Source organism: Ambystoma mexicanum, chromosome 7q, assembly GCF_040938575.1.
Source record: "Ambystoma mexicanum isolate Mex_15411 chromosome 7q, UKY_AmexF1_1, whole genome shotgun sequence".
Lineage (NCBI taxonomy): Eukaryota > Metazoa > Chordata > Amphibia > Caudata > Ambystomatidae > Ambystoma > Ambystoma mexicanum.
In genome coordinates, this window is record NC_090941.1 from 789,865,624 (window position 1) to 789,892,908 (window position 27,285).

The 27,285-nt window shown below is 45.8% G+C and overlaps 1 protein-coding gene across 3 annotated transcripts in view; it reads right to left on the minus strand.

Annotated features, from left to right (window-relative positions):
- The window catches only part of DYNC2H1 (dynein cytoplasmic 2 heavy chain 1), a 3,314,293-nt gene that overhangs the window by 3,090,508 nt on the left and 196,500 nt on the right, over positions 1-27,285 (minus strand). For all 3 annotated transcript variants that reach the window (XM_069639013.1, XM_069639012.1, XM_069639011.1), the window contains exon 10: positions 21,703-21,827. In XM_069639013.1, coding sequence (XP_069495114.1) covers positions 21,703-21,827 — 125 coding nt within the window. The remainder of the gene's footprint in view (positions 1-21,702; positions 21,828-27,285) is intronic.

A 27,285-nucleotide genomic window follows, 5' to 3' on the forward strand; every position in this document is an offset into this window, starting at 1 on the left:
CGGGACATAACCCATTTGATCCGAGTGGATTAGCGTGGGTATCACCTGTTTAAGTCGGTTGGCGAGTACTGCCCTGAGGATTGTGGAGTCTTGGTTGATCAGGGAGATCGGCCCATAGAAGGTGCAGTCTAGTGGGGATTTCCATGGTTTCAGGATAGGTATAATGTCAGATTCCGACATGTCTGGCCATTGCCCCTTCTCAAACGCCTCTTGATATGTTTCCAACAGTCTCGATGCGAAGGTGCCCTTGTATTCCTTGTAAAACGTACCAGGGAGCCTGCTGGGTCCCGGGGCTTTGCCAGATGGGAGCTCAGTAATGACAGTCTCTAGGTCTTCCACCGTGAGGGGAGCATCAAGTATTTGGACCTGCTCTTCCGCTAGCTTTGGTAGTCTGATCTCTGCCAGGGCGTCAGCTATATCTCCTGTTTCTACTGCCGGGTTGGGAGCATACAATTGCTCATAAAACTGTTAAAATCTCTTGTTAATACCCTCTTGAGCTCTGACCTCCACCCCTGCTTCATCTCTTATCGAATTGATAGGGTCTTGCCTGTTCTCCTGCTTGGCGAGCCAGGCCAGGAGCCTGCTAGGCTTGTCCCCCTCTGCGTGCAGCCTCTGTATGTACTTCCCATAATCCAATCACCCCAGTCTGCTACACATTTCAGTCTCAACCTCCTGAGTTCCCCAGGTTCCTCGCCAGTTATACCCGCTTGGCGTTCGGCTGCTTCCATCTCCCTGTCCACCTTCCCAAGATCTGCCAGGGCACTCCCTTTTAGTCTGACCATTTTCCCTATTGCTGCCCCCCTTATCACCACTCCAAAGGCATCCCAGATTATAGCATTACTCTCTATGCTTCCCACGTTATGCTCAAAGTAATCTATTTTATTTTTTACATTTTTTTTTTTTGGGGGGTTCCGCCACCAACCCCCCTTTTTATATATTGATTTTTTTTTAACCAAACAAAACGAAAACAAATATATAAATAAATAAAAAAATTCGACCATTTTTTTTTCGACCATTTGGTTTCGACCAAATGGTCATTCGATCTTTTTTTTCGACCAAATGAGCGGACACCGCTTGCATGTATTCCTGGAATTCGCCCTCTTTCAATGCCTCCACCCTCAGCCGCCATGTTGGTATAGTGGTCTTCCTGAGAGTATGTGCCCATATCGCTAGCAGCGGTGCATGGTCTGATAGTGTTTGTGCCTTAACGTCTATCCCTGTGAATTCCCCCAGAGATTTGGTACCCGTGAATAGGTAATCTATGCGTGTGAATGTCCCGTGGGGGGCGCTATAGTGTGTATACCCTCTTCCTTGTCCATGTACCTTCCTTCAGACATCCTTCAGGTGCAGTTGGTTCAGGATCATTTGTAGAGCTTTCGCTGGCGGTGCTGGCTTCCTGTATTTGTCATCAGATCTGTCCATAAGCGGGTCCATGGTGCAGTTAAAGTCACCTGCCCAGATAAACGTTGCCTCTCTGTATTGGGCCAAATTAGGTGCGATTTTCCTGAAGAACTCTGTTGCGTCATGACTCGGAGCATATGTGTTTATCAAGCACATTTCCTTGTTCTCCAGCATTCTGTGTACTATCACAAGTCTGCCTTCTGGGTCGCTTTCCTGCTTTATCAATTGAAATGGGACCCCCGGTGTGACCCATATCAGCACTCCCCCGGCGTAGTTGGAGTATGTCGAGCTGTACATTTGGCCACCCCATTTCATGGCCACTTTGGTTTGCTTTTCAGGTGTTAAGTGCGTTTCTTGGAACAGTGCCATTTTGACCTTCATCCTGTTCAGCCAGGCGTTTAACTCTAAGTTTCTTGGCATAAGCGTTGAGACCACCGACGTTCCAGGTTGCAATGGTTACTTCGTACATAGCCATTTTTGTAGTGTGCTCTGTGGGCCGGCCTCTCCCATGTCTTTCTGCGGGCCCGCCTGCCTGATTCTTGTTACTCTGGACCCAGTCCGCTCTATCCTACCACCCCTTGGGTGTTTTCTCTTCTCCACTTCATTAATGTCATTCTGTGCCAATGTCGCCAGGTGCCACAGACTAGAGAACGATTCCTGGGCTGTCTTCATTTGCTTCTCGTCAATTCCATCGCCACTTACACCGTGCCTTTTACTTCTTTGTATGCTGCATCCTCCACTGTTCGTGCCTCCCACCAACCAACCAAACAACTGACTAACTACAACTACTAAACAAACGCCCAGCCACCCTTCCCCTGCTTGGGCCCCACTGCTTCTCTTGCACCGCCCACCAAGGTGGTACCGGCTCGCCACAGCATGATGCCTTAATACTGACATCCAAACTAATTGAATTCTTCGGGTTTCGTGTCCTGTCGTCTTTGCGGGCAGAACCAAAACTTGTTGCTCCATTATTGCCTCGTCTGGCTTGCTTAATGCCTACGGAGTCGAAACATTTCCCCCCTTGTTGGATTCACCCTTATCATCGGGGCTAGTTTTCAGCATCATTGGCGTTCCTGGGTCTCTACTGAGGGATGCCCTGCTGGTCCATCCATGCATGGGCCTCCTCTGTCGTTTCATAGAATCTGCCCTCACATATCACCTTCAATTTAGCAGGATATAACAGCATGTACCGTATGCCCGCCGCTCTAAGGTGTTCTTTGGTGGGGCCAAAGAGCACCCTTTGTCTCTGAACCATGACAGTATAGTCCGGGTAGATGGTTATTCTGGAGGAGTTCCTGGTTATCACAACCCCCTTCTCTAGAAAATGCCTATCTTCTCCCGATCTTTGAAATTCATGATCCGCGTGATCATTGATCGTGGGGGGGAGGGGGGCTCCCGGTTGAAGTTTCCTCGTCAGGGCTGTGGGCCCTCTTCACCATGAAGCCTTGGGACAGCACTCCAGTCCCAATCTCCTGTAACAGCAAAGATTCAACGTAATTCGTGGGATCTCCACATTCTTCTCCTTCTGGCAGTCCGACAATCCGGATGTTGTTCCTTCTGGCCCTCCCTTCTGCATCTTCTGCTCTATGCTCCAGAATTTTCACTTGTTGTAATACATCTGACATTTGGGTCTGAGTGGTGGCGACGTACCTGCTGCTCCGCCGTACTCACTCGGTCTGTCAGGTTCCGTACATCTTGCCGGATTAGGCCCATATCCACCATGACTGTATCCAGCTGGTTTTCCAGGGAAGCCTTCAGGGACACTATAGCTTCCAGTATTGGGCCCTCACTTTCCCCTCCCACCTGCTGTGCAGAAATCAATGCCATATTTACGCCTGGTGGGACGGCTTGCCTTTTTTCAGACTTTTTGGTGAAGGAGTCAATGCCGATTTATTTGCCTCTTCCTGCTTTTGAGCTATTTGGCATTCTTCTCTTTGAGGCTTTAAGCCGTCTTCTCCGCTGTTCCCCTGAAAGCGGCACTCTGGCCTCTGCGCCTGTGAGCGTGCAGGTTCCTTCAGTGTCCAGATGTTGTTACCCCATTCCTGTTGAGGTGCGTTGGCCCGCTTATGTGCTTCCGCTCCAGTGTCTCTCCCCATTCACACAGTTCTTGTTCGGGAGAGGTGCGGGCCCTCCTCTTTGTACCCGACCTCCTTCAGCGCCAATACCCCACAGCAGTGGATGGATTACGTCTGCCAAGTAATGGGTAGCTCAGTCCTTTAGGCTGTGCGGCACAACCTGCTCCAGTGTCAGCACTGGCAAACCCGAGGACTGGGCCCACCGGTGTGTAGAGTTCACAGCGTGCCTACCTCTCTACTGATCTGCTATGCGGCTTGGCTCGGTGAGGCGCAGTACCCAGATGCACTCTCCTGCTCTGCCTCACGTTCTGTTGCTCCTCGAGTGGGCTGGTTTGCCCCACTTCTGGCAGTCTTCCTATTCGTTTCTGTGCTCTTTGCAGCTCCCTATAGTTCTCTGTCCCTCTTCTACACATTGTGGTGGCGGTCCTCTCCTTACTCGGCATTGTCCCCTTCGCCTAAGGATATCTCGCACAGTATCCGTGACTTCTGTTTTCCGCTATATTGCTCAGCGAGTGGGTTGTGCTCTCCCATGTCGACTAGCCTCTGCCATTCGCTACAGCTCTTGTTAAGCCCTCCAGGGTGGCAGTTTGCCATGGCTGGATCCTGTATGATGGCTCGTCACCTTTCACGCTCTGCAGCTAGTATCCGCCTGCTCCTTGTTTGCTACATGCATGTGTTTTGTATTGCTCAACGCATTCCTGCAGGTGCAGTTCAATGGGCCGTGTGAAGCCTGTGGGTTGCATTCGCCACGTATCGACCTGATATAAGTCCTTACATCCGTTATCTGTTCTCCTCATGCATGGTTAGTTTCTCTTGCCTTATCTCTCGGTATTCTAGAGGGCTTCCCGGTGCTATGTGCCTCAGGTGTAGGCCAGAGCCCACGCAAACTCTGCATGTCAGACCTTTATGTGCAGCCCTCTCCCCGCTGGTCTGGGCAGTTTTAATGGTGTCCTCAGCTCCTCTCTCGGGGCACCTTTCAGGCTCTGCATCGCTCACCAAAGCGGGGCCGGGATCACGTAATGCGCTGTGGCCGCAGGCTATTCCTCCCTCGTAATGTGGGCCCAGATCCTGGCGTGTGAGCCAGCACCAGGGTTGTTTTATGTGGTGTGGGACGCGCGCCCATGTGCCACGATGTCTTGTGCCCATAACCGGGTGTAACGCTCACCTGATTCCCACGGAGGCGCTGGTCTTGGCAGGAAGGTGTCTGTGACTCGAAAAGTGATGTGCAGGACTCGATTGGCTTCTGGGGTCGAACCTCTTCGCACTGTGTGTCGAACTCGTAGGGTGAGGTTTCTGCAGGTGAAAGAATATGGGGGTTAATGGTCTGGGTTGTTGAATGTCCCTCTCTCTCTCTCTCTCTCTTCCTAGCTTCTCCGTAGAGCCCCCAGGTCAACGTGCTCACCTTAGATAGGTGAATGCTGGACTCTCCATCTGCGTCTGGTGCAGGGTGCTGTTGCCAGTTCCTTCACTGGTGAAACATAGGCCTCTTGAACTCAGAGGATCGTTACCGTCGTTAACTGCATGAGCGGTGAGTTTCCAGACACCTTTTTAGTCTTTATAGTGTTTAGGTGCGTGGCACGTTAATATTGAACAGGACTCTGTATAATGCTTTCCCCTTTTTGTCTTGCAGGGCTCTTGAGATGGAAGATGGAGTGAAGCGCCTGGAAATGCGTAAGTAAATGCAAGCGCTCTAACTGTCTTTTTCCCTTGCAGCTTAGTTCGTGCTGAAGAGACGCCGGAGTATTTGCAGGCGTTCTATTGCGACGAGCGCGATGGGCGTAAGTAAATACCTGTCTAATGTCTCTTCTTTTGTCTTTCAGAAGTTGGGTTGCAGCGCCGGAGTCCGCGGAATGCCCGTAAGTAATAACAATGCTTTTGTCTTCACAGGCGGAGGTGCAGCGTGAAGAAATGGCCGCAGCCGATGGATCAGGTGAGTAAGCACTGCGAGTAAGGTTGCCTTGCTAACCTGCTGTTTCTTGTCTTTGCAGGTGCTGCTGTTGACTGGATACAGGACTGGTAAGTATAATTCTTGCAGGTTCAGGATCGAAAGAAGAAAGGCTGGAACAGACTCGGTGAGCGTTCTGCTGCAGATGCAGAATAACGCGAAGCACGTTTCATCTATCGGGTGTGGTTTAAATAGCCTTGGAGTGATGAGGCGTCTTCCTCCACGGCCCTGCCTAGGTAAGAAAAGAGTTCCAGTTCCAGAAGAGTTCCAGTGCTGTATCCAGGGAGTGGAGCTTGCCCCACCCAGGTAAGAAAGTAGTTCCTGTTCACAGAGGACTTCTAAGTGGCTGGTAAGTAAGCAGCATGGTCTGCTGCAGGTAAGTCCACCCGATCACCTTCACACATATTATGAGCCCGGCGCTTCCAGTGCCGGGACCGATGGTTTTGATGAGCCTGATGCCACTGGCGCCAGGACATGGTCCAAAAGGTCCCAGTGGGGACCGGCTGGTGCCTAGGATTAGGGTTAGGGGCCTGCTTCCAAGGACGTTGGGCTGGTCCTGGCTCCTTGGAAGCAGTGATCATGACACCGGGCATTGCTCGCTCTCACCTCCAAGGATGGATCCTGCGCTGCTTTCTGCCAACCGGTCCGCCCAGGCTGGCGTCGGCCTCTCTGATGGGGGAATCCGCAGGTCTTCCAGTCTCCCGCTGTGTGTTCCCGGCTGCCCCAGCCCAGGGCCGCCCCTGACTGATCTGCTCCGAAGCATCTGGCACCCGGGAGTCGCTGCTGGGCTGCCTCCCCGTACCAGCTACTTCACTTTCTGGCGCTCCGATGACCTGTGCGCAGCCCCAGCACCGGCGGTCATGCTGCTTACTATCCAGCTGCTCTCAGCAGTCCAAATCCCCCGGTCTTCGGGGACAGTGCGGCACTCACTGCTCCCGACGAGTTCCTGGAGCGTGCTCGCTGCCCGGCTTCTATTGTTGGTTTATCGCCGTGCAGCACTGCTTCCCGGTGGCCGCCCTCAGGTCCTGAAGTGCGACGGCCCTCCTCAGCAAACCCCATAGCTTGCATCCGCCATCTTGAATTTGGCAGGGGGAATCATTGACATCAATTTTCTACTCGGTTCTCCCTCCGATTATTCACAGCAACCCCCCCAGCTGTTCTCTGGATGTTCTGCCGCCTGCACTTGTATTTTAGCTGTATTTTGCAGCAAATTATGCCAGTTGGATTGGATTTTGTTGTCAGGGTCCGGCTTGAACGAATTCCACAGGAGCTGATGCTGGCCCCACAGACCCTCACCAGGAGTTCACCTCTCAACCCTTAAGTAAAGCTGAGCTGAGAACCCCAAGAAAGGGAAAGGGGAATTTGGATAAAATAACAACGGAGACACTGCAGCCCTGCAACCGTCTGGTAGGCTCTGGTATCTGTAGTAAACAAATACACTTAGTTACTTATACATTAGTGTAGACTTCTTATCTTAAATTATTTTGGAAACAACTCTAACATCTTTACCTCTTAAACCTCTGTTTAAGACTTAGAGGTTAATTATCTGCATGGAGTATAGAACAATTGTAGTAGTTTAGAGCATATTGTCACTAGCCATAAGTCTCTTTAGAATCCTAAGTAATGACTCTTGCAAGCAGTTCACTGACTTAGATATTCTTGTTTGCTCCTTAAAAACATTAAACTATGAGATTTGAGTTTTAAATGCTTTTAAAAACAATGCAGTCTTTTCTAATGAAGTATTGAATTCCTTTTGCGTGAAGGTTACTTAAATGAAACTCGTTAACTTCCTTGAATGCTGCTGCTCCTGCGTCTGCGTGTGAATCTTTGCTTTTTTCAAGTGCAAACGTTTTTTGGGATGAACACGCAAATTCACAAGGCGTGAAAATTGTCCTCGCGCTTAAAAAAAAAAAAAAAAAAAAAAAGAAAAATCACACGCGCACCGTATTAAAGAGAAAACACGCACACGCGCTAAAAGCTTACGCGCACCTTAAATAATTCACGTATGCGTGTAAAAATCACACGCGCACCGTAATAAAGAGAAAACACGTACACGCGCTAAAAGCACACGCGCGCCTTAACTAATTCACGTACACGTGTAAAACATGCAGGCGATGAAAAATCACATGCGACGTAAAAATGGACTCGCGTTCTATCGCAACCAAACACCAGCTGCCGTACGCAACGTCACTCACGCGAAACTTGTACACGCGCTAAAAACAAATTGCGCTCTGTAAAAATGGGTTCGCGCTCTATCGCTCTGCATACCAGCGCGCTCCCATAACGACGTTGCTGAAGTCACGAGGCCTCACGCGCGCGCTAAACAGTCTTGAAACACTTTCCATGTAATTTATAAACTTAAAACCTGCGCGCACAGTCTTTACATTTGTCTGCTTACTGTATTTAAACTGTAAACTTCCCTCAGTTAATTTTAAAGTTCTTAACACTTTAACTTCTTATTAGAAAAGTGGAAATTTTCTGTGAAAATCTTTAAGTTTAAAAAGAACGATCCCACCTGAGGTCTTCTTGTTCACTCTGGCTCAGCAAACGATTTTCTTACTTCTCTGGTAAATTTTCTGAACTCTGAAAGGCCTTACTTAAGGAGCTTAACAAATGTACAACCAGCCACTGAATTTCTTTGGATGAAAGGCAGTTTAGAATCTTGCTCACCTCACAAGAATCAAACCCATTGTCCTTTCCACCAATCAGGCAAACCAAACATATCATTGTTCCTTTAACCAATCAGATTAAGTTTCGTTCTCTCCATCTTGACTTGGGCAAGCACAATGTTAATTCTATGTACAAACTCTTTCTGACTACTACTCAGTCAATTCTATGTACATACTCTTTCTGATTACTAATCCATCCAGCACTGACAGTTGTTCAGGATCACTCTGGAGCTCCCGAGCTCACCTCTTACCGCATGGCCACCAAGCCATGCCCCCCTTCATTGGGAATCTTTAAGTTTCAGTTAACAAGCAGAAGTGAGGACATTATTCCCTAGTGCTCACTTCCTTCAATGTGTGCTTATGAGGTGAACTCTCAATCTCAGAGACATATCTGGGAATCTAAAGTTATTCCGCCACTGAAATACATTGACACTTTTTCCAGTGCCAGTTGAATCCTTTGTGTGTTTTTAATAAGGAGAACTCTTTTATTCAATGGCAATTCAGTGATTCAAAGGTAGTTTGCCTCAGTCCTCATTGAACACTATTTCCCAATGCAATCTGAAACCAATTTGTGCCTTATCTGAAGAACTCTTTCTTGTTGTGACAATTCAAAGAATCTATGCGTTTCTAGTGCTGATCTGTACATTTATTCCTGCTAGGAATAAAAAGGGTGCATACTTATATTCTGAGTATAAAAGCAAAATTGAAGTTTTAGTTTAGCACAAGTTCATTTTTAGATAAAGACTGGAAACCTAAGGTGTCATGAGATAGACAAGGTAATTCAAGAACATAGATCCTCTAAGCAGTTGCAGAGGAGTTTTCAGGTAACTGATAAATTGTGTTATGAGAAAATATTATTGCAGGATGGGAATTTAAGAGTTTAATTAACCTTGAATAAATTTCATCTATGCAGATACTAGAAGGAGGTTGGAGATCCCGTGTCTGAGTTTGAGTTTGTTATTGTATCCACTTCCCCTTTTCCACTGGGGTGTCATGAGCTCATCTGGTATTTTTGGTTAGTTGAATGTGCTACGCCTTGGTGGGTCTGTGGGGCTCAGCAGCTCCTGCATTGAACTGAAGATGGGTCGTGACACTTATTTACCCCTAGATTTATCTGGGCCTACTTGTATTTAAATAAACCATTTATTTTTACAATACATAGTGTTTCAGTGTTTCTTTGGACCATTTGTATTACAATTTCATTTGTACTGATTCTACAGCCCTCTCTCCCTCCTAAGAGAAGCCTAGCTGGTCTGTCTATGCTACCCTGAACTCAGGTGGTACAGCCTTATACTAAGAGTGGAGTCTTGTACTGCCTTAGTTGAATGGTTTTACTAAGCCCTTAGCTGGACTTCAGAAAAACTGTCCTAACACGTTGGAACCTGGACGAAGGAATAAAGAATTATGGAAAAAGTGCCAAATACAACTTCAAATATTAAATACTGAACTAAAGAGAAAATATGGAAATCATGTGAAATTGTAACACAAGTGGAAAACTAATAACGTGCTATGTTGAAAGGAGTGACATTTTATTGTATCTTTCCAATTGTGAGGGCAAGTGTAGGTTTTGGACACAGACAGACTCAAGTTGAACTTACAGACAGATACAATACTTAGTTTCTTTAGTCAGGGAAATCCCACCTTAGCATAGGGCAAGTTAGGCCTTAACCCATCCTGACATATCAAATAAAGTCCTTTTTGATAAGAAAGTGAATCTGTTGTCTTGTGTCTTGCTTCATGATGCCTTCACAAAGTGTATACATGAATAAATGTATATCTTGAATATAAAACAGTGTAAGAGTTTCCTTGGACTATTGTATTTACTAGGTTCAGTGTACTTACCCACATCTCACATCTTCATATTATGATAAGCCTGGCTGTACTGCCATTCTACCAAGATCCTTTGGGTAGTACAGACTTACACTAAGAGTCGAGGACCTGTATGCCAAGGGATCGTTTTATAAAGCCTTAACTCAAATGGACTTTAGAAAACTCCCCTAACAACCTACCCCATAAAAACATACATATAGGCCATCAGAAAACAGATGCAAGTACAGCTTGAGACAGATCAAGCAAGGAAGATAAAAGCACCCATCAGATAGATGAGAGGGATATTAAGAATGAGGAAACATCTGAGCAGGGTGTAAAGCAAAGACACAAGAGTTCAACATAATAAGCAGGGCCATTTGGACCATAAGAGATAGTTGACCATAGCACAAACATTGACTACATCCCTCAGGGAGGCATCATTGCTCTGGAAAGAAGGCTGACAAGATATACCTCAAGTGTTTGGAAGGGGATGAGAAAAAGTTAAATGTTTTCTGCTTCAGGTAAACTTACAAGTTTGTGGATTCCTGAAAGGGAAACCAGTTCCTTTGGAAAGGCTTGAGAACTAAACTCTACCTTCGTGAGCTACGGCAAAATCAAGCGACTTTTGTACAAGGGACTGTTGGTAATGGACAAATACAGTTAACTGTGGTGAACATTTAATTTCAAGAACTGTTAACCAAGGAGGGGGTCTGCTACAAGATCTTAACAACCCAAACCTAACAGACATTTACTTTAGGAATTATCATTGGTGTATAGTGGTAGGGCCAGTAACTTCGATTAGGTTGCAGACTGGGGACAGACCTTTTATGTCAACTACATTTCCTGACGAGCACTTCAGCTTTTGAGTTGAAGATAGGGAACCTCATCATAGCAATAGGACCAGGTGAGGGAGTTTTTTCATTTAACTTAAAAAAGATATTCGGATTAACCATGTCCAGTGGTCCGATTGCTATTTCTGGCATACCACAGTATAACAAGCGTAACTATCCCATTAAGGACCAACTCTTTCCAATAAAATGTAAGCCACATACGTGATGGAAGACACAATACATATAGACTTCCAGAAGTAAGTTAAAGAGAACAACCCTAGGCAATATTACACATAGTAATAACCATCATGTTCAGGATACAAGTGTACCACACAGAACTTGGTACAGATTTCCTACTATACACAAAGTAGATAATACACAACATATATATGCACAACACTGTGGTAAAACAGATACAGGAAGTAAAACGGGGATACACAAAATCCAACAAAAGCCAGGAGGGCTAGCAAAGCCTAAGAGATTTATTTTCTCCATTACCCTACCTAGGCCCAAAGGGTCATATTCCAAACCAAGAAAGGAAACCGGTGTAACACACAGTGATACAGTGTATATCTGGAGGCAGGAGTATAATGCATAGATTTAAAAATCCCTATTAAATCAAGGATAGTCACTAAAACAACCGCCCTTGGAGGAGAACTCCAGTAACCCTAGAGAACCCTAGATAACGGTCACAGTACATTGTAAGTACTACACAGAGGGGTTTCAGTGTTGTAAATAGTGCCCCATAGGAAATAACCGGACTAACTTTGTAAGCGGACTTGCGATTAGTGTGAAATGCAAGGTGTGTGCCACAAAGAAGATTGCAGCCTAAACCAAAGGGCACCACTGGAGACGCTAAAGAACAAATCCAGTGCTGGGTTGGAGTCATAGAAACCCCAGGGGAGGAGGCAGAGCAGGATTCAGCCCCCAATGTAAAGCAATGGATACATGTGGTTGACAGGGACCTGCAGAACCGGGTGACCACGGAGCATAGGGATACTGGAGGGCAGGTATCTTCAAAAAGCTACTTATCCAAGGTCCAGAGTTAAGTACTTATGGTGTTTGCTTCCAGGAAGTCTGTTCCCAGACGACAGTAGAACTGGCAAGTGTGCATCAACTTTTGAAGGGCAAGATGAAGGATCCTGTCAACCAGGGACTTTGAACCTGAGTCAGAGATGGCCCTGAGGCCCAAAAGAACAATCGTCCATCACAGATGTGAGGTCCACCATCCAGAAGTGGAGGCAAACATATGACTCTCAAGAGTACAGAGGAATCTGCACAAGGCAGACCCCAGCAGGCAAACCTGGATGACATACCAACATGAATGCCCCCTGCAGCAGAACAATGTTGGTGGCAGTCCAGGGCACCCAGAGAAGGATATCTGGTGGGGTCTTGAGGGTTACAGCACCCATCCAGGCAGTGGCAGCTTCCAGCGCCAATACTGTAGACCCTGGTGGTAAACAGTGGCAAAATGCAGTAAAATGGTTTAGAACCAGTACCAGGATTGAAGGCCTGACCCAAGCATATGAAAGGGACCACAAGCAGGACGAGGAAGATGCCCAGCACCCAAAAATGCTACCTGGAGCGGAGCACATGCAAGAGACTAGATTGGCCAGACTGGGTTTCAAAATTGGCTATAATTATTTTCAGGTGAGAAATCGTCTGCAGGTAAGCCAACCTGCTTAGCTTCCCAAAATCTGGCAGATCTGAATGTAGGAACAAGGTTTCCCCTACATGTACCTTCACTCAAAGGGACTGGCTTCAAAATAAAGGTTTTGGTGGCCAGTCAATCAAGTTTTCCCCAAAAACCGACAGGGTCGTGAGAAAAGATGAGGCTTGTTAATAGCAAATGAGAAGAACAAGTTACATACCCACTGTAACGTTCTTTCGACTGGATGTTCCTCCCATGTATTCCTCATTTTAGATAATCTGCCAGCTTGCTGCTTCTTTCTCCAGAAAATATTTCCGCCAGAGGGCGCTGCGCTCGAGGCTACGTAGTTTTAGTCCGTCGAGGACCGCCGTCGAGTGTCAACGTCATCTGTCGTATAAAGGGCTCAAGCCGCGCCTGTTGGTCTCAGTTCTGTTTTTTCTGTGTTAATGGTCGCATCAGTTGCATCAGGCATCGAAGGATGTCAGGCTCTTAAGGAAGTACAAGTGCAAAAAGCGTAAAAACTATATGGAGGGGTAGGTTGGGAGGGTCGATGAGGAATACATGGGTTGAACTCTAATGGATTGTGTCCTCCCACGTATTCCTCATCTTAGAGTTCCACAGCAGTAGTAATTTGGAGGAGGGAGTACCAGAATTTTTAATTATGTACTGAATGAAGGACGGCTTTTGCAAAAAGGTCTCCTAGGTAAGAGGTGGAGTCTAAACAATAATGTTTTACAAAGGTGTGCATAGATGACCAGGTGGCCGCTGCACAATTGTCATGCACAGGAACAACCCTCTGAAGAGCCGTGGAAGTTGCTATGCCCCTGGTTAAATGAGCCCTTAATGCATCTGGAGGCTCTTTCCCAGCCAACCTGTAACATTCAGATATTGCTATATCCATCTGGATAAGGCTTGTTTGGACACACCAAGGCCCAATTTGTGTCCAGTGTAACCGACAAATAAGTGATCAGTTTGTCTAAATCTTTCAAGTCTAGAGATATAGAAGCTGAGAGCCCTTTTAGGGTCCAGCCCGTGGAACCTTTCCTCCTCTTTACTAGCGTGCGGAGGAGGGTAAAAGGAAGGCAAAGTAATCTTTTTGTGACAGATGGAAATCTGAAACTATTTTAGGTAAGAAAAAGGTTTGACCTTCAAAATAACTTCATCCTTGTGGAAAATAGTGTGAGGAGGCTTACAAGAGTGCAATTGCAAGTCACTCACCCTGCGGGCTGAACTTAAAGCCACTAACAGTTAGGAGCATAAAAGGGCAAGAATGTAAAGACTCAAAAGGGGCACACATAAGACATTTTAAAACTAAACTTAAGTCCCAAATGGGAACCTGAAAAGGTGTAGGAGGGAACACATTTGTTAACCCTTTAAGAAATTGGACAACTAAAGGCATCTTGAAATATGAAACTTCTTCTGAGGAACGCTTGAAGATAGATAGCGCTGGTAAATATCCTTTAATAGTACCAACTTGGAGCCCCGAGTTGGCCAAATGTAACAGAAAGAAAAGCACCATGGGAGTGCTACATTGAAAAGGATCCACATTCTTATCTCTGCACCAGTTACAGAATTTCTTCCAACGACACCGGATTTTGTTGCTGGCCTTCTAGCTGAAAGCAAAATTTCCATAATGTAGTCCGGAAGGTCCCAATCCTTATATCTCAGCCTCTCAGAAGCCAAGCCTGAAGGCTGAGAGCTTTGACCTCTGGATGGAGAGCAGACCCTCTCTTTGTGGAAGACGTATTGGAGGGCAGATGGACACGTCCAGAAGGTCCGGGTACCACGTTCTCCTGGCCCAATCCGGGGCAATTAGGATCATCGTTTTCCTGAACTTTCTCAACCTCCTGATTACTTGAGGAATCACGGGGACTGTAGGGACTGCGTATAGGAGTGGAAATATCCAGTCCACCACAAACGCGTCCCCTAGGGCTCCTCTCTGGGGAAATTCCCATGAGCAGTACAGTTCGCACTTTCGGATGGTACCGGTCGAGAACAGATCCACTTGAGGGGTTCACCAAAGGGCGAAGATCTCTAGAAGGACTTCCTGAGCTAGCTCCCATTCGTGGGAGACACTGCTCTGCCTGCTCAGAGCATCTGCCCCCGTGTTTTCCTCTCAGGCTAGATGAATCGCTGATTCCTTCTTGCATTGCCCAGAACCAGAGCTGCATTGCTTCTCTGCACCGTGGGAGTGATCCTACACCTCCTCTTTTGTTGAGGTAATACATGGCCACTGTGTTGTCCGTCATTAGTAGGACATTCTTTCCCTGGACAGAGGGCAGGAAGGCCTTCAGCGCTAGTCTGATTGCCCTCAGCTCAAAAAGGTTGATGTGTAATTTGGACTCCGATGGAGACCAATGACAGCCAATTGTCAGATTGTTGGTGTGGGCTCCCAAACCCAGGAGTGAGGCATCCGTCACTAGCATTATCTCCGGACATGGTTGCCAAAACTGTTCCACCGTGAGGATATATTTTTTTTTTTTTTTTTTATTGAACTATACTCCGTAAACTAAGTTTTGTCAAGAAAAAGAAGATGTTTTGATCGTCTTCAGAGTGCTGCCGTTAAAGCAACACCTGAAATATTTTTTTTTTCCAGCATATTGTAGACCGACAGTAGAGATTTGGGGCTAAAAGTTCAGAGTCCCCCCCTGCCTAGCACACCGGGTCAGAAACCTTGAGAGCCTTTTACTTTCCTCTCGCGTTAGACCGCTTCCAGTTCCGTTACGGGTTTAGCCTCTGATCTGCTACAGTTTATCAGATCGAATGCAAGTTCGATAAGTTTTACCAGGGCTTGCGTCCATCTCGTATTTTTGCCAGAGATCAGTCTCTTCCATAGTTCATCAGGTTCGAAAATCCATAGATTTTCCCCCAATGGGGTGAGATAAGTAGTTCTGTTTTTGTTTGTGGTTTCGCATTCAATCACTAAATGCTTCAGCGTTTCGATGGATGAGTCTTTTTTACATAGGCGACACCTTTTATCGGATAAGTCTCCTCTGATTGTTAGAATTTCCCTAGTTGGCATCAGGTTTAGTCTTGCTCTCATGATTGAAATTCTTAATTTCTTATCTGGAAACTTAACACAGTATTTTAGGGGTTGTTTCGCTTTGTTAAATGACGGAGGTAGGTGATTTAAAAGCTTGTAGCTAGTAGCTTTCTCCATAGTGCAGATCCAGTCCATTTCTACCATTTTCCTTTTGATGCGGTCTGGATTTTCTTTCAGATCTTTTTCCGAGCATTCTATTTTTGCCAGATCATCTTTTCGAAACTTGGTCCATTTAGCCAAGGCCTCGCAATTTCCTGTTTCGATTTCCTCCCGTAAGATGTTAAAAATGGGTAAAGTGTCCGACATGATTATTCTTCTGTATAAGCGCATCGCGCTTTGGTCTATCATTGATGCTAAAGACACGAGACCAAGTTCTCTTCTGATGGCCGGGATGGGCGATGATTTAGGTAGACACAAAACTGTTTTCCACACGTACCCTTCGACTTTAGACCAAAGGCTGCGTGGGAAGTACAGCGAAGCCTCTATGCCATAGGTCAAGGCCGGGACCACTTTAGCTTTGTAGAAGGATAGAGCCGGTATTATAGAAAATTTGCCGAACTTTCGGTCCACTGCTCTCATTTGGGAGGTCAGGCATTTTGTTTTTTCCCATATTTGTTTTTGGAGAGTCCTTTCTGTCCTGGAACTGTCTAATTGTATCCCTAGATATTTGAAGTTTGTCACAACTTCTATTTTGGTGTTATCCAGGAAAACGTTAGGCTTTTTCACTGTTTTGGTTTGAGCTTTTTCTATCACTAAGATTTTGGTCTTTGATTTATTGATCTCCAGATAATTATCGGCTGTGTAGCTCTCCAGGTTTCTTAATTTTCTTTGTAAACCCACTTTAGTTTGGTCAATTAATATGACGTCGTCAGCGTACAACAGACGAGGAATCTCACATTTCCCGATTTTTGGTGGGAACGATCGAATACTGCTTTCAGATGTTTGATAGTCGCCTAGGAATGCGGTAAACAGCGCTGGTGCCAATGGGCACCCTTGTTTCACACCTCGATTAACTTTAATTTCGTCCGACAATGATCCCTGATGGTTGAGTTTGATTCTGATTTTAGTATGCGAGTGGAGGGCTTTTATGGGCTCCAGGATCGTGGCTGGGCAATTCCACCCTTGAAGTTTCGACCAAAGACTAGGACGATCAATTCTGTCGAAGGCCTTTGACAGGTCCACAAAGGCCAGGTAGACCTTAGGGGCACCTTCTTTAACTTTCGCTTTCAGAATGTTGAGTATCATTAGGTTGATCGAGGTGGATCCATATTTCTGGAATCCCGTTTGCAATATGTCGATGGACGGGCTGTTTTTACTCCATGCTTGTAGATGTTTTAGGAGACCTGTGGCGTATATTTTGCCTATTATGTCTAGAAGGGCAATTGGCCTGTAGCTCGCTGGATCATTTCTCGGTCCTTTTTTATAAATGGGGACTATTACAGCCTTCTGCCATGATTCGGGCACCTTCTTTGTTTTGCCGCATTCAGCGAAGAGCTTGCTGATCATTTCCGCCCATTCATTGGGTGACATTTTTAGGTCCATGTTGGTAAGGCCATCCGGACCCGGGGCTCTCGAGGTCTTCAGTTTTCGTATGGCTAGTTCGATGTCATCCTTGTTCGTTAAGTCGGCCCATGGTGATTCAGGGCCCTGACTTTCAAATACTGATTCTGTCAATCGGCCGTCAAATTCAGCCGTGAAGTATTTGCGCCAGGATTCTTCAGCCACTGCGTTGGAAAGTTGGAAAGTCTGTGTGTTGTTTGACTCTTTTATAAGGGTCCAAAATTCATTTGATTTTTTTGATTGGAGTTTACGCATCATCGTCTCAGCGTCATTTTGATATTGGATGATTTTGTGCTGTTTCCGCCAATTTTTATAGATTTTCACTTCTTGGCGCCAAGCCTTCCAATCGTCCTCTACATTGGACTTCTTAGCTCTTCTTAACAGTTTACGGCCCAGTTTCCTTTTTTCTACCAGGGTCTTATCGTAACTATGGTGGTTAGGAGGACGATGTCTCGTTTTCTTTTGCCCTTTCACCCGGAATTCTAGAAGTAATGGTAGATAGTTTGGTCTTTCGATCGATTCTTCATTTCCCTCCTGAATGGCTTTATTCGCCCAGGCCTGCCTGATTTTCTTGATGTTTTGTTCGTTCAGACGTAGGCGGGTCTGTTGTAAATTGGTTTCAATTGTCCAATCGTAAACGCTTGCTTTCTGGTTAGTGGTTAACCATGTGCAGGACAGTAAATTATGGTCGCTGTTCTCCGTTTTAATCACCTTGAAGCAGGAGAGGTCGTGTATGAGACCGTTTGTTATGAAGATATAATCTAGCGTTGCTTTCGAGCCGTTTCGCTCCCACGTGGGGATGTTTAATTGTTTTGGGAACAGAGCGGTGGCGTTTTGAAGGTTTCTTAAACTGAGGACTTCCTTCAAGGCTTTTCCTCTTTTGATTGCGAGGTCATGGCCACCCCGCTTCAGGGCGGAGTATTGTTGATCATTCGAGGCGGACATATATTTGGCGTTAAAATCGCCACAGATGATGATCTCGATTTTCTCAAATTCTATGTAGAGCTGATCAATCGTGGTTCCAACGGAGGAGCAGAAAGATTTTATAGACGTTCTCTGGGGGTTCCAATAGCAGGATATATAGTGAGGATATTTTCCTTGCAAGCCCACCATAGAGCTACTTTGGCCGAGACTTGCAGAAGATCCGACATCTCTCCCGAAAACTTGGACCATTGAGTCCTGAGGGCCCATTGAAGGGATCTCATCCTCAGTCAAGCCTCTGGCACCAGAAAAATGCAGGATGTCATGAGGCCTAGCAACCTTAGAAAGTCGAAAGCCGGTAGATGTTAGGCATTTTAAAACTTCATTACCATCTGCAGAATGTGGTGAGCTCTCTCCTCGGGAGGCGAGGCTTTCCCTAAGCTAGTATCCAGGACTGCTCCGATGAATTGGAGTCTTTGGTTTGGAATCATTTGTGACTTCTTGTAATTGAGGGAGAAGCCCAGTCTGTGTAAGTAGTGGCAGGTCATTGTCAAGTGTTCCTGAGCTCGTTCTGGTGAACTCGCCCTGATTAGCCAATCGTCTAGGTAAGGGTAGACATGAATTCCTCCTCTCCGGAGACTCGCTGCCACTACAGCCATCAGCTTGGTGAAAACCCTCGGGGCGGAGGTCAGCCCAAATGTCAGAACTCGAAACTGATAGTGAGATCCGCCAATTGCAAACCTCAGGTACTTTCTGTGCTTGAGATGGATTGGCACATGAAAGAAAGCATCCTGAAGGTCCAATGAAACCAGCCAGTCCTGAAGCTGAAGAGCCTGAAGGATTTGAGAAGGGGTCACCATATTGAACTTGTCCTTCCTGAGGAACTTGTTCAAGTTTCTTAACTCCAAGATGGGTCTAAACCCTCCATCCTTTTTGGGGATGAGAAAATAAGGGGAATACCAACCCTTGTTCCCCTCCGCTACAGGTACATGTTCTATTGCACCTTTCGCTAGCAGGGTTAAAATCTCCTGCACAAGGAGCGGGTTTGTAATTTTTACAGAATTGGCTCCCGGTGGATGATTTTGAGGTCTTTGATGAAAAGGAAGGCTGTAACCATGGGTCACTATCTCTAGTGCCCAGGCATCTGACGTAATGCCCTGCCATTCGTCCAGATACTGAGTGATTCTGCCTCCCACCAGGGTTTTGTGGGTTAAGACCTCAAAGTGGCTTTGCAGCGGCTGCAGCATTGGCTGAGGTGGTAGCAGCTGCTGCTGTGGCTGATCTAGCACCTCTCCCTTTTCTACCACGTAAGGGTTTTCTCTGTTGGCCTCTCTGACTGGCCTGCCCCCTCCCTTTTCCAAAAGAGGAATAGAAGCAAAAAGGGCGACTCTTCCAGGAAGATGAGCATGCGTAAGAGTGTTGTTAAGGCTGTCTTAAAGCGGCGGCGAGTGATTTTGCTGCCGCTTTTGGGGTCTGCAGCTTCTCCAAGCTCTCCTCCGCCTTGCTGCCGAACCGCCTCAAGCCATCAAAGGGCATATTGAGTAACCTGGACTGTACATCAGATGCAAAACCAGATTTTCTCAGCCAAGCAAATCTGCGTAAAACCGCGCTAGCCACCATGGACCTGCTCACACTATCAGCAGTGTCCACTCCTGACTTGAGGCACTCCTCCATACCCTCCTTTCCATCTCTTACTATCGCCAGGAAACCATCCCGTTCCTCACCCTTTGGGATGTGTTCGGCCGCTGCATTCAAGCAGTCCCACAGGGTGTAAGTAAAACTAGCTAATGTACAAGTCACATTAGTAGATTTAAGGGCCATACTGCCCGAAGTAAACACTTTCCTGGCCCAAGCATCAATCTTTTTATGGTTCCCGTCAGGGGGCATGGAGGGATAAGCTGATTGCTTATTTGCAGTCGCAGCTTGAATCACCAAGCTCTCAGGTGAAGGATGCTTAGACAGATACTCTGGATCTGAAGGAGAGGGTCTGTACTTTCCCACACATTTTTTTTTTAATTTACAGCTGGTAAAGATTCTGGGATTTCCCAATTTGCCATAACTCTTTTGTAGAGCTTTGTGGAAAGGAAGGATCGGATCCTTCTGAGGTCCTTCATCAGAAATATCTATCATGTTATCCTGGTCGTAACTCAGGGACACTGTCTTCCACCCCATGAAGTCGATGACTCTTCCCATGAGGTTCCTATACCCAGATTCTGCGTGGTCAGTAGGGTCTGGTCTTTCAAATTCTACCTCAGGTGATGTATCTAGGCCACTGGCGGATTGTAGTCAGTCATAAAGTCGGCCATTTTGGTACTTGGGCCTCTTAATTTTTAATTTTTCAGGAACTTCTCTTGTCCCAAATCTAACACCAGCTGATGTAATTTCTTCATCAGAGGATTGTTCATCAAAAATTGAAGACAGATTAAAAAAATTCCTGCCTGGGATGAGGATGGAAAATTTGTTCTGGTAAAGGTGGCGGCACTGACCTAGGTTTAGCCATAAATGTCGTTTTGGGTATCGGTATTAAAGATTTCCCCGACAAAGGCGTTGAAGGCAATGATGGAATAGACGCTGGCTTCGATATATGCTCGAAGGAATCCCCGATGTCATCAAGAAAGGCTTTGATGTTGTCGAGAGAGGCTTCGACACTGTGGTCGAAGGTATCAACGCCATCTTTGGCTTCGACAACAAGGACGCAATTTTTTCCTGTTAACCTCGATTTGTGCACCAAAGGTTTTTCTCTTGTTTCATGAGGCGCTGGAGAATCATCCTCCGAGGACACCCTCGACTTTTTGGTGGATTTTGCATGTACAGTTTTAGATTTCCCTCCGTCACTCTTGGAGTGGACAGGGACATGCTCTTCACGTGACTTTTTTGAGGGGGTTGGGGCTGCCTTCTCAAAAATCTTCAGCATTTAAGCCCTAAAGTCCTCCCATTTTTTGGGGGAATCATGCTTAGAAGGACATGAAATTAACCTTCTGTCAGGCGAAGAGGAAGAAGATTTGTGATGTCGCTTCTTTTGATTTCTTAGATGAAGAGGACGAAGATTTCCTCGAGCGACTCTTCGACCTCGACCGCCTCGATTCGTGATGAGATTTTCTACTCGACTCTCCCGAGTCTTTGCCTTTTTGCAGACTTAAAAGACTCCTCTCCCACCGCTAGCTTACCTTGGCGTTCCTTAAGAGCCTTATATCGACAACATCCGACACGAACCGCACTCGTCGACCCAATGGTCAGGACTGAGGCACCAAAGGCAATTGCGGTGAGGATCCGTAATGGACACCTTCCTTCCGCACTTTAGACACTTTTTAAAACCCATCTTGGGTGTGGTAGGAGTTGAAGATGAAGTCATTTTCAAAGCAAGAACTGACGCACCGTTTCGAAACACAAAGCAGAAGCTTGGAAAAACAGAACTGAGACCAACTTGCGAGGCTTGAGCGCTTTATAGGACGGGTGACGTCGACACTCTACGGCAGCCCTCGAGGGACTAAAACTACGTGGCCTCGAGCACAGCGCCCTCTGGTGAAAAATGTTTCCGAAGAAAGAAGCAGTAAACTGCCAGATTATCTAAAATGAGGAATACTTTCGAGGACACAATCCATTTGAAAGTGGTTATTACAACAAACCCCATTTTGAAAGATCTCAGTTACTACATTTATTGCATTATATTTTCACACCAATTCCAACCAAGCTATTTTCTGGTCTTTAATTATATAACTTGTCAGCTGGTCATAATACTGTTGCCAAACTGAAAGACAGAACAGCTGTGCGTGATTAGCTATGAAATAAAATAATTACCTTTAGTTCTAGCTGACGCACCCAAACAATGTTATTCACAACTTCAGGAAGGTTCCTGCCTGAAAGCGGCCCAGTTGATTCACCAGGTGTACCATGACAGCGACTCTCAAAGTCTGATCGAAAACCTGCATAATAAATTTAAGAACAACAAATGTAGGACATGGAGGTAGTAAAACATGGGAAGGATGAGCACAAATATTTTAAAGCAATATGAGCCATGAGGAAACAAAAATGCACTGTGGAATTCAGAGTACCTGCTCCGGGATGTTTTCTAGTAGGATTGCCGTTAGGCACGATTGTATGGAGGACCCTTTGAGACACTGCACCAGCCTTGACCTCTTGGCAATCGTTAACCCAACCTTTAGTATAATCATTTACTACACAAGTTGGTAAAGTGACTCAGCAGCCAGGCTTATCTCAAGAGGGGTCAATGTGAGCTGTAGGGTTGTAACAGAGATTCACAGTGACAAGTAACCAAATAAATACTTGCACTCCAGGTTTCTTGATTAAACAATTATTGATTAATTTAACAGTCAGTTGAATAAGCCTTCTTTAGAAGGGAGCAAATATACGTAACACAAAAATATACTTCAAAATACACACTGTTTCTTTTAATCAGTAGATACCCATTTGGGATGGCACACAGACACTTCCTACACCCTGAGGTGACAAATAACTAGGATACTGTGGACACTGATATATCACTGGCACATTTAGAGCAGCACTGAGTTTGGTTGTCAAAGAAATGGTTTTGGGAATAAAACAACGGTTAACAAATATTCTTAAGCAGCTAAGTACTTTTTGAACCCCCCAATGCAAAGTAAATTAACCCTTTCCCAGCTACACAAGTTCTAGAATGTGTGACTTTTGTTGGGCGATAGTTAAAGCACAAAGTCAAAGGATAGAATAGTCTTTCAGGGAGCCAGGACAGCCAATGCTAATTGAACAAAAGTCTGGGTGAGCTGAAGCACTTCTTGCAGGTAAGAAAAAAGTCTTGCACAATGTTTTAGAAGTCTCTGTAGAAAATGAAATCACTGTAGGGCCACACGCTGGGAGTCTTGTGAGGGGAAAAGCTGTAAGCAACTCTGCAAAGGCAACAAAGACAAGTCTCAACTGAGAACTAGCAAGGCTACACAACAAGAAGTAAGTCCCCTTAGTTTTACAGTACCTTTGGTTAGAAGAAATTGGCTGGCTTCTGTTCCTGTGTAGGTCTGCAGATCCTTTTGTTCCTGGGCCTCAGTCGTGGGGACAAGAGGGAGGATGTCTGGGGACTTCTGCGCTACGAATTGAAGGTCAGCGGCAGCAATGGGCAAACTTCAGATCAGCAGCACTTCGCAGTTTCAGCTTCTCGCAACTCTCACAAATAGCACAACCGCGGTTCTCGGATACCTTAATGGACTTTCCTCGCAACTGGGCTCCAGCACCCTGTTGAGGTGGCTCAGGCTTGGTCAGTCCTGCTTCATGGGAGTACAGAGGAACTTCCTGGAGCTCGGGTCCAACTTAAAGACAACACACTCTATTCTGGAGCTCCTTTCCCAGGCACTTTATTCCTGCAGCAGCAATGGAAGTACAGCCAGCTCCGAGAGGATTTGCAGATGAGATCGTCATGGGGTTGATTGGTCCCACCAACCCAAGGGGAGTAGTCATCCTTTGCAGGGCTTCTCTAGTCGAGGTGAATTAGTAGCCTCAGCACTGCAGCAGGCAAGCCAATGGTCCAGGAGCTGCAGCAGGCCTCTCTTCCAAGTTCTTCTTCGGATTCCTTCGTCCAGTGATCGACTCTGCCTTCCAAGAAAAAAACGTTGCCTTTTATGCAGGTTTCTCCCATTCATTCGCAGCCTAGCTGTCAATCACACAGCAGGGTGGCTGTCCTCCAACGACAGCCAGCCAGCCAATCACCTTTGGGTGCATTCATGTAACCAAGGGGTGTTTTGGGCACCTCCCTCACTTCCTGCCCCTGCCAGACACGCTGGAGCCAGAGGCGGGCTTCACCAGTGAATCCCGCCAAAGACAAACCAAACAAAGGGACCAAACCTGGTTTGGCGCGCAGAGTCAATTTCAAAAAGGACCTTTCCATCAAGAAATGGCAAAAAAAAAAAAAAGACTGGGGCCATGTAGACTAAATGGGCACCCATGGGTGCTTTACTGCAGCTGCAATTGCAGCCCGCGGTAGAAACACACAATGGTAGGAAAATGTAAACCACTGCCACCAGCCATTCATTGCAGAAAGTGTAACATAAAAATGTTACATGAGAAACTAGACAAAAGGGGATACTAAGTAACACTTCCAGCACCCTATTGTGAGATAGTGTGTGCTGGGTGTACAAAGTTACAAAATGTAAGTAAAGTACATTTCACTTCACTACTCTTGGAAACAGTAGTTTCACCAAGAGAAGGTATTTACACCTTTGGGAAATCTAGGAGACTTTCCTGTACCACTGCACTGAAGGTGCTGTGTGTCACAATGTAAAGATGATGCCTATGGAGTTTGTCAGACTCCAAAGTCAAAGGAAACACAGAGTCCAAATCACAGAAAAATACGAGAGAGTGGGGAAAAAGGTCTCACTCTCTCCAGGTTAGAAATGTAAAGTCCTAAAGTCCAGCAAAAAGAGCTGTAAGCTAGAAGTAGAAGGGAATTATCACATTTCTGAGAATTGTCCCTAACAATTACTTAAAGTAGTGGCTCGAAAGGGGCACATGGGATGAATTCTCACTGTAACCATTTCATTTAAATTATAGCCCTTCGAATGTTGGTAAAAAGTACGCATTGGACAATGTGAGGGTTAAACTAGCCAGTAAAGCGAGCACATTGGTTCCTACAGGCTACAGATTGTCCAGAACACTACATTCCAACACTACTGGCAGAATAGTGGGTACCGTGAGCCAATTCTCTATGACCGTGCAGATGGATTAATGTAGAACTACTATATAAATATAATATCAAGAGCAACACAGGTCCGGATAGATTTATAGTCCACACTCGTACCGGGGTTTGTGACCCTTTAAACCTTGTTTAATGCCCTCTGGCCTTTAACTCTGCCTTAAGAGCCCATAACGCCTGGTACAGCCCTTGGTCTGGGTCTATGAAACCTAATATACTAGACAAGCATATTACTTGCACTCCTGGGGAAGGGTGTTTAAAATTCACTACCCGAGGTTGGACTTGAAAAAGGCAGCCTGGGTCAACAGAGGTTTTTCAACCAGAGTTGAACTTAACCACTCTCTTGATAGTAGCAAGGCTGGGAAATCAGGCTGAAGGAGGACGGCGGAACAGTTGAATAGTACAGTTAACACCTTATAGAAATGATAAATAAAAGGCAACACTTTGGTAAGCACAAAATACTAATTTATTGCACTGGGCACACTTAATGGTAAAAATAACTCAGTACTTTAGAAGTGTACAGATACTTTAATTATCAAAGTAGGGAAGCACTCTAAGAACAGCAAAAACATGCACTTTGCTTTTATAAGGCTACTCAAATCACAAAAAGGGATTGGGGAATCAAGGTCAGATGACCAATCATACTGATTGATGTTTAAGACGGCCACTCAGCCTTAGCCAGCCACACAGGGAGCGAGAGGGATAGTCCAGGCTCTGTAGTGGGTCGGATCAAAGAGTCGGAACACATTGAGGACATTCTGTACTCTCTTTAATACAAACAATAAGACTAATGCCTATCTTTCCCTATTGCTAAAGGGAATACCCCACCTATCTAAAGGAACTAAAGACACTCGTCAGATGCCAGGAAGTTCAATGTAAATATGGCCTGTGTCCAAAGTAAGTCTATCTGACCCTACCACTAAATATAAATCAAATAAATAGGTCAAGAGAATGTATCTTCTTCCCATGGTCTTTTCTTCTTCGTTGATAGCCTTTTTATCTACAGATTCCTTTTTGGCTCAAATCATTTTACTTTAACAGTCTCTTATCAACTCTTGTAGGTCTTCAAAATAACTCTTGGGTCTTTGCTTTCTGTGGCCCTATCTTTGGAGTACTTTTCCTTCCAGTAGTTCATCACACTCTTGTCATAACATATGTTCTTCCCAGTCGATTTACTCAGGCTTTTCTAAATTATGTTTGCCTTGATTCGCTTTTAGGCTGTCTACTCTTCTCTTGCCTTTCTCGCTATGTGTTTCTGGGTTGTAGTTACTCGAGCCTTCAACTCTGCAAATATATAGGGTGGTTGCCCTTCCTATCAGGGTTTTAGTTCCCAGTCCCCGTCGGCTCCGTACCTTGGTTGATTAACTCATTCTCTAATATATTGCTCAGTTCCTTTGTTAACTACTTTCTTCAAGGCTAACTCGTCCTCAGGACTGGGGAGAGTTTCTCTCTTCAAGTGACACCAGTCGTCCTCGACCGGGTTTTTGGCATTTGCCTTCTAGGTTTTTTACAGTTCCCATCATTCAATTTTAATTATTTTGCTCTCATCCTTAGGACTGGGAGGAGTTCATTCACGCATATAATGATTCCCCGGCAGCCTCCCGCTATTCCAGATTCCCCCAGTACTTCTTGTTGTGCGGGAATAGGTTGCAGGGCTCGGCTCTCGCTAGGGTACTGCTTCTCGGATTCCCGTCCTCAGTTCCTTGCCGGGTGCCAGCCTTCTACAGACCCTGGCGATTGGAAGTTGTTCAGGCTTCCTGTCTCAGTAGTCTCAGGGCTGTTCCTTGGGCGCCCTGCCCATTCCTCTGCAAGCGTGGTCACGCCACTACCAGGTATTGCTTCCCTCTGTTCCTTCTCATACCGCTTCCTTTGTGGTTGCATAAACCAGGGCTCAGGCATCTATCACTATGTTACTCTGGCTCTTCGAAGGTTGTGGGCTCCCCAAATGTTTCCCCATTGTGCTGCACTGTAAGGTGCTGTGCGCAATGTTAAAAAGTACAAGAATTCAAAAGGGAAACAAAGTTTCCAAGTACTGAGAGTGAACCCGGAGGTCCTTTAAGGCGAGGTAACACTCTACAGGGTGGATGGGGATGCAGAAATTACTCAAACATCAATAATAAAACCGACTCAGGAAGTTGGCAAAGATGTTAGCTGTTTTAATAACAATTATCAAAAACATGGAGTACAACGGACATCATCGGATGTCATGCAGTAGGATCTCAGAGTATTTCACAAAAGACACACTTCTATACTAAAAACTCGTCATCATTGACATCATACTACGTGGCAAACTAAGAAAACTTATGTTGGATTGTGATTGGGGAACAGGAAACATCTGGGTATACTTTCTATGGGGGTTGGTGTTGTGATTGGGCCTCTGGCAGGTGGACAACTCTGCCACCCCAGTGCAAGTCATTGTGAGCATCATCAAATACACTACGTCTAGGTAGATCTCTAAACTATAGGGCTCTTTGATACGTGGCCCTTTATGATTGGTTGGCACACTCGTACCCATCTGGAATATTCCACTCGCAAGCAGCATGCAAGCTGGTACCCCAGGAGCTGATGCCTCCCACCCCATTAGCCCATCATCTATCATCACTCAAGCTGTCTGCCATGAGAATAGTCTTTTGAACTTGGCCTTTCAAGTATCACTGCTCCTGGGAATAATGGGCATGGCTTTATCTTCTGGTCTCGGTGTAGCT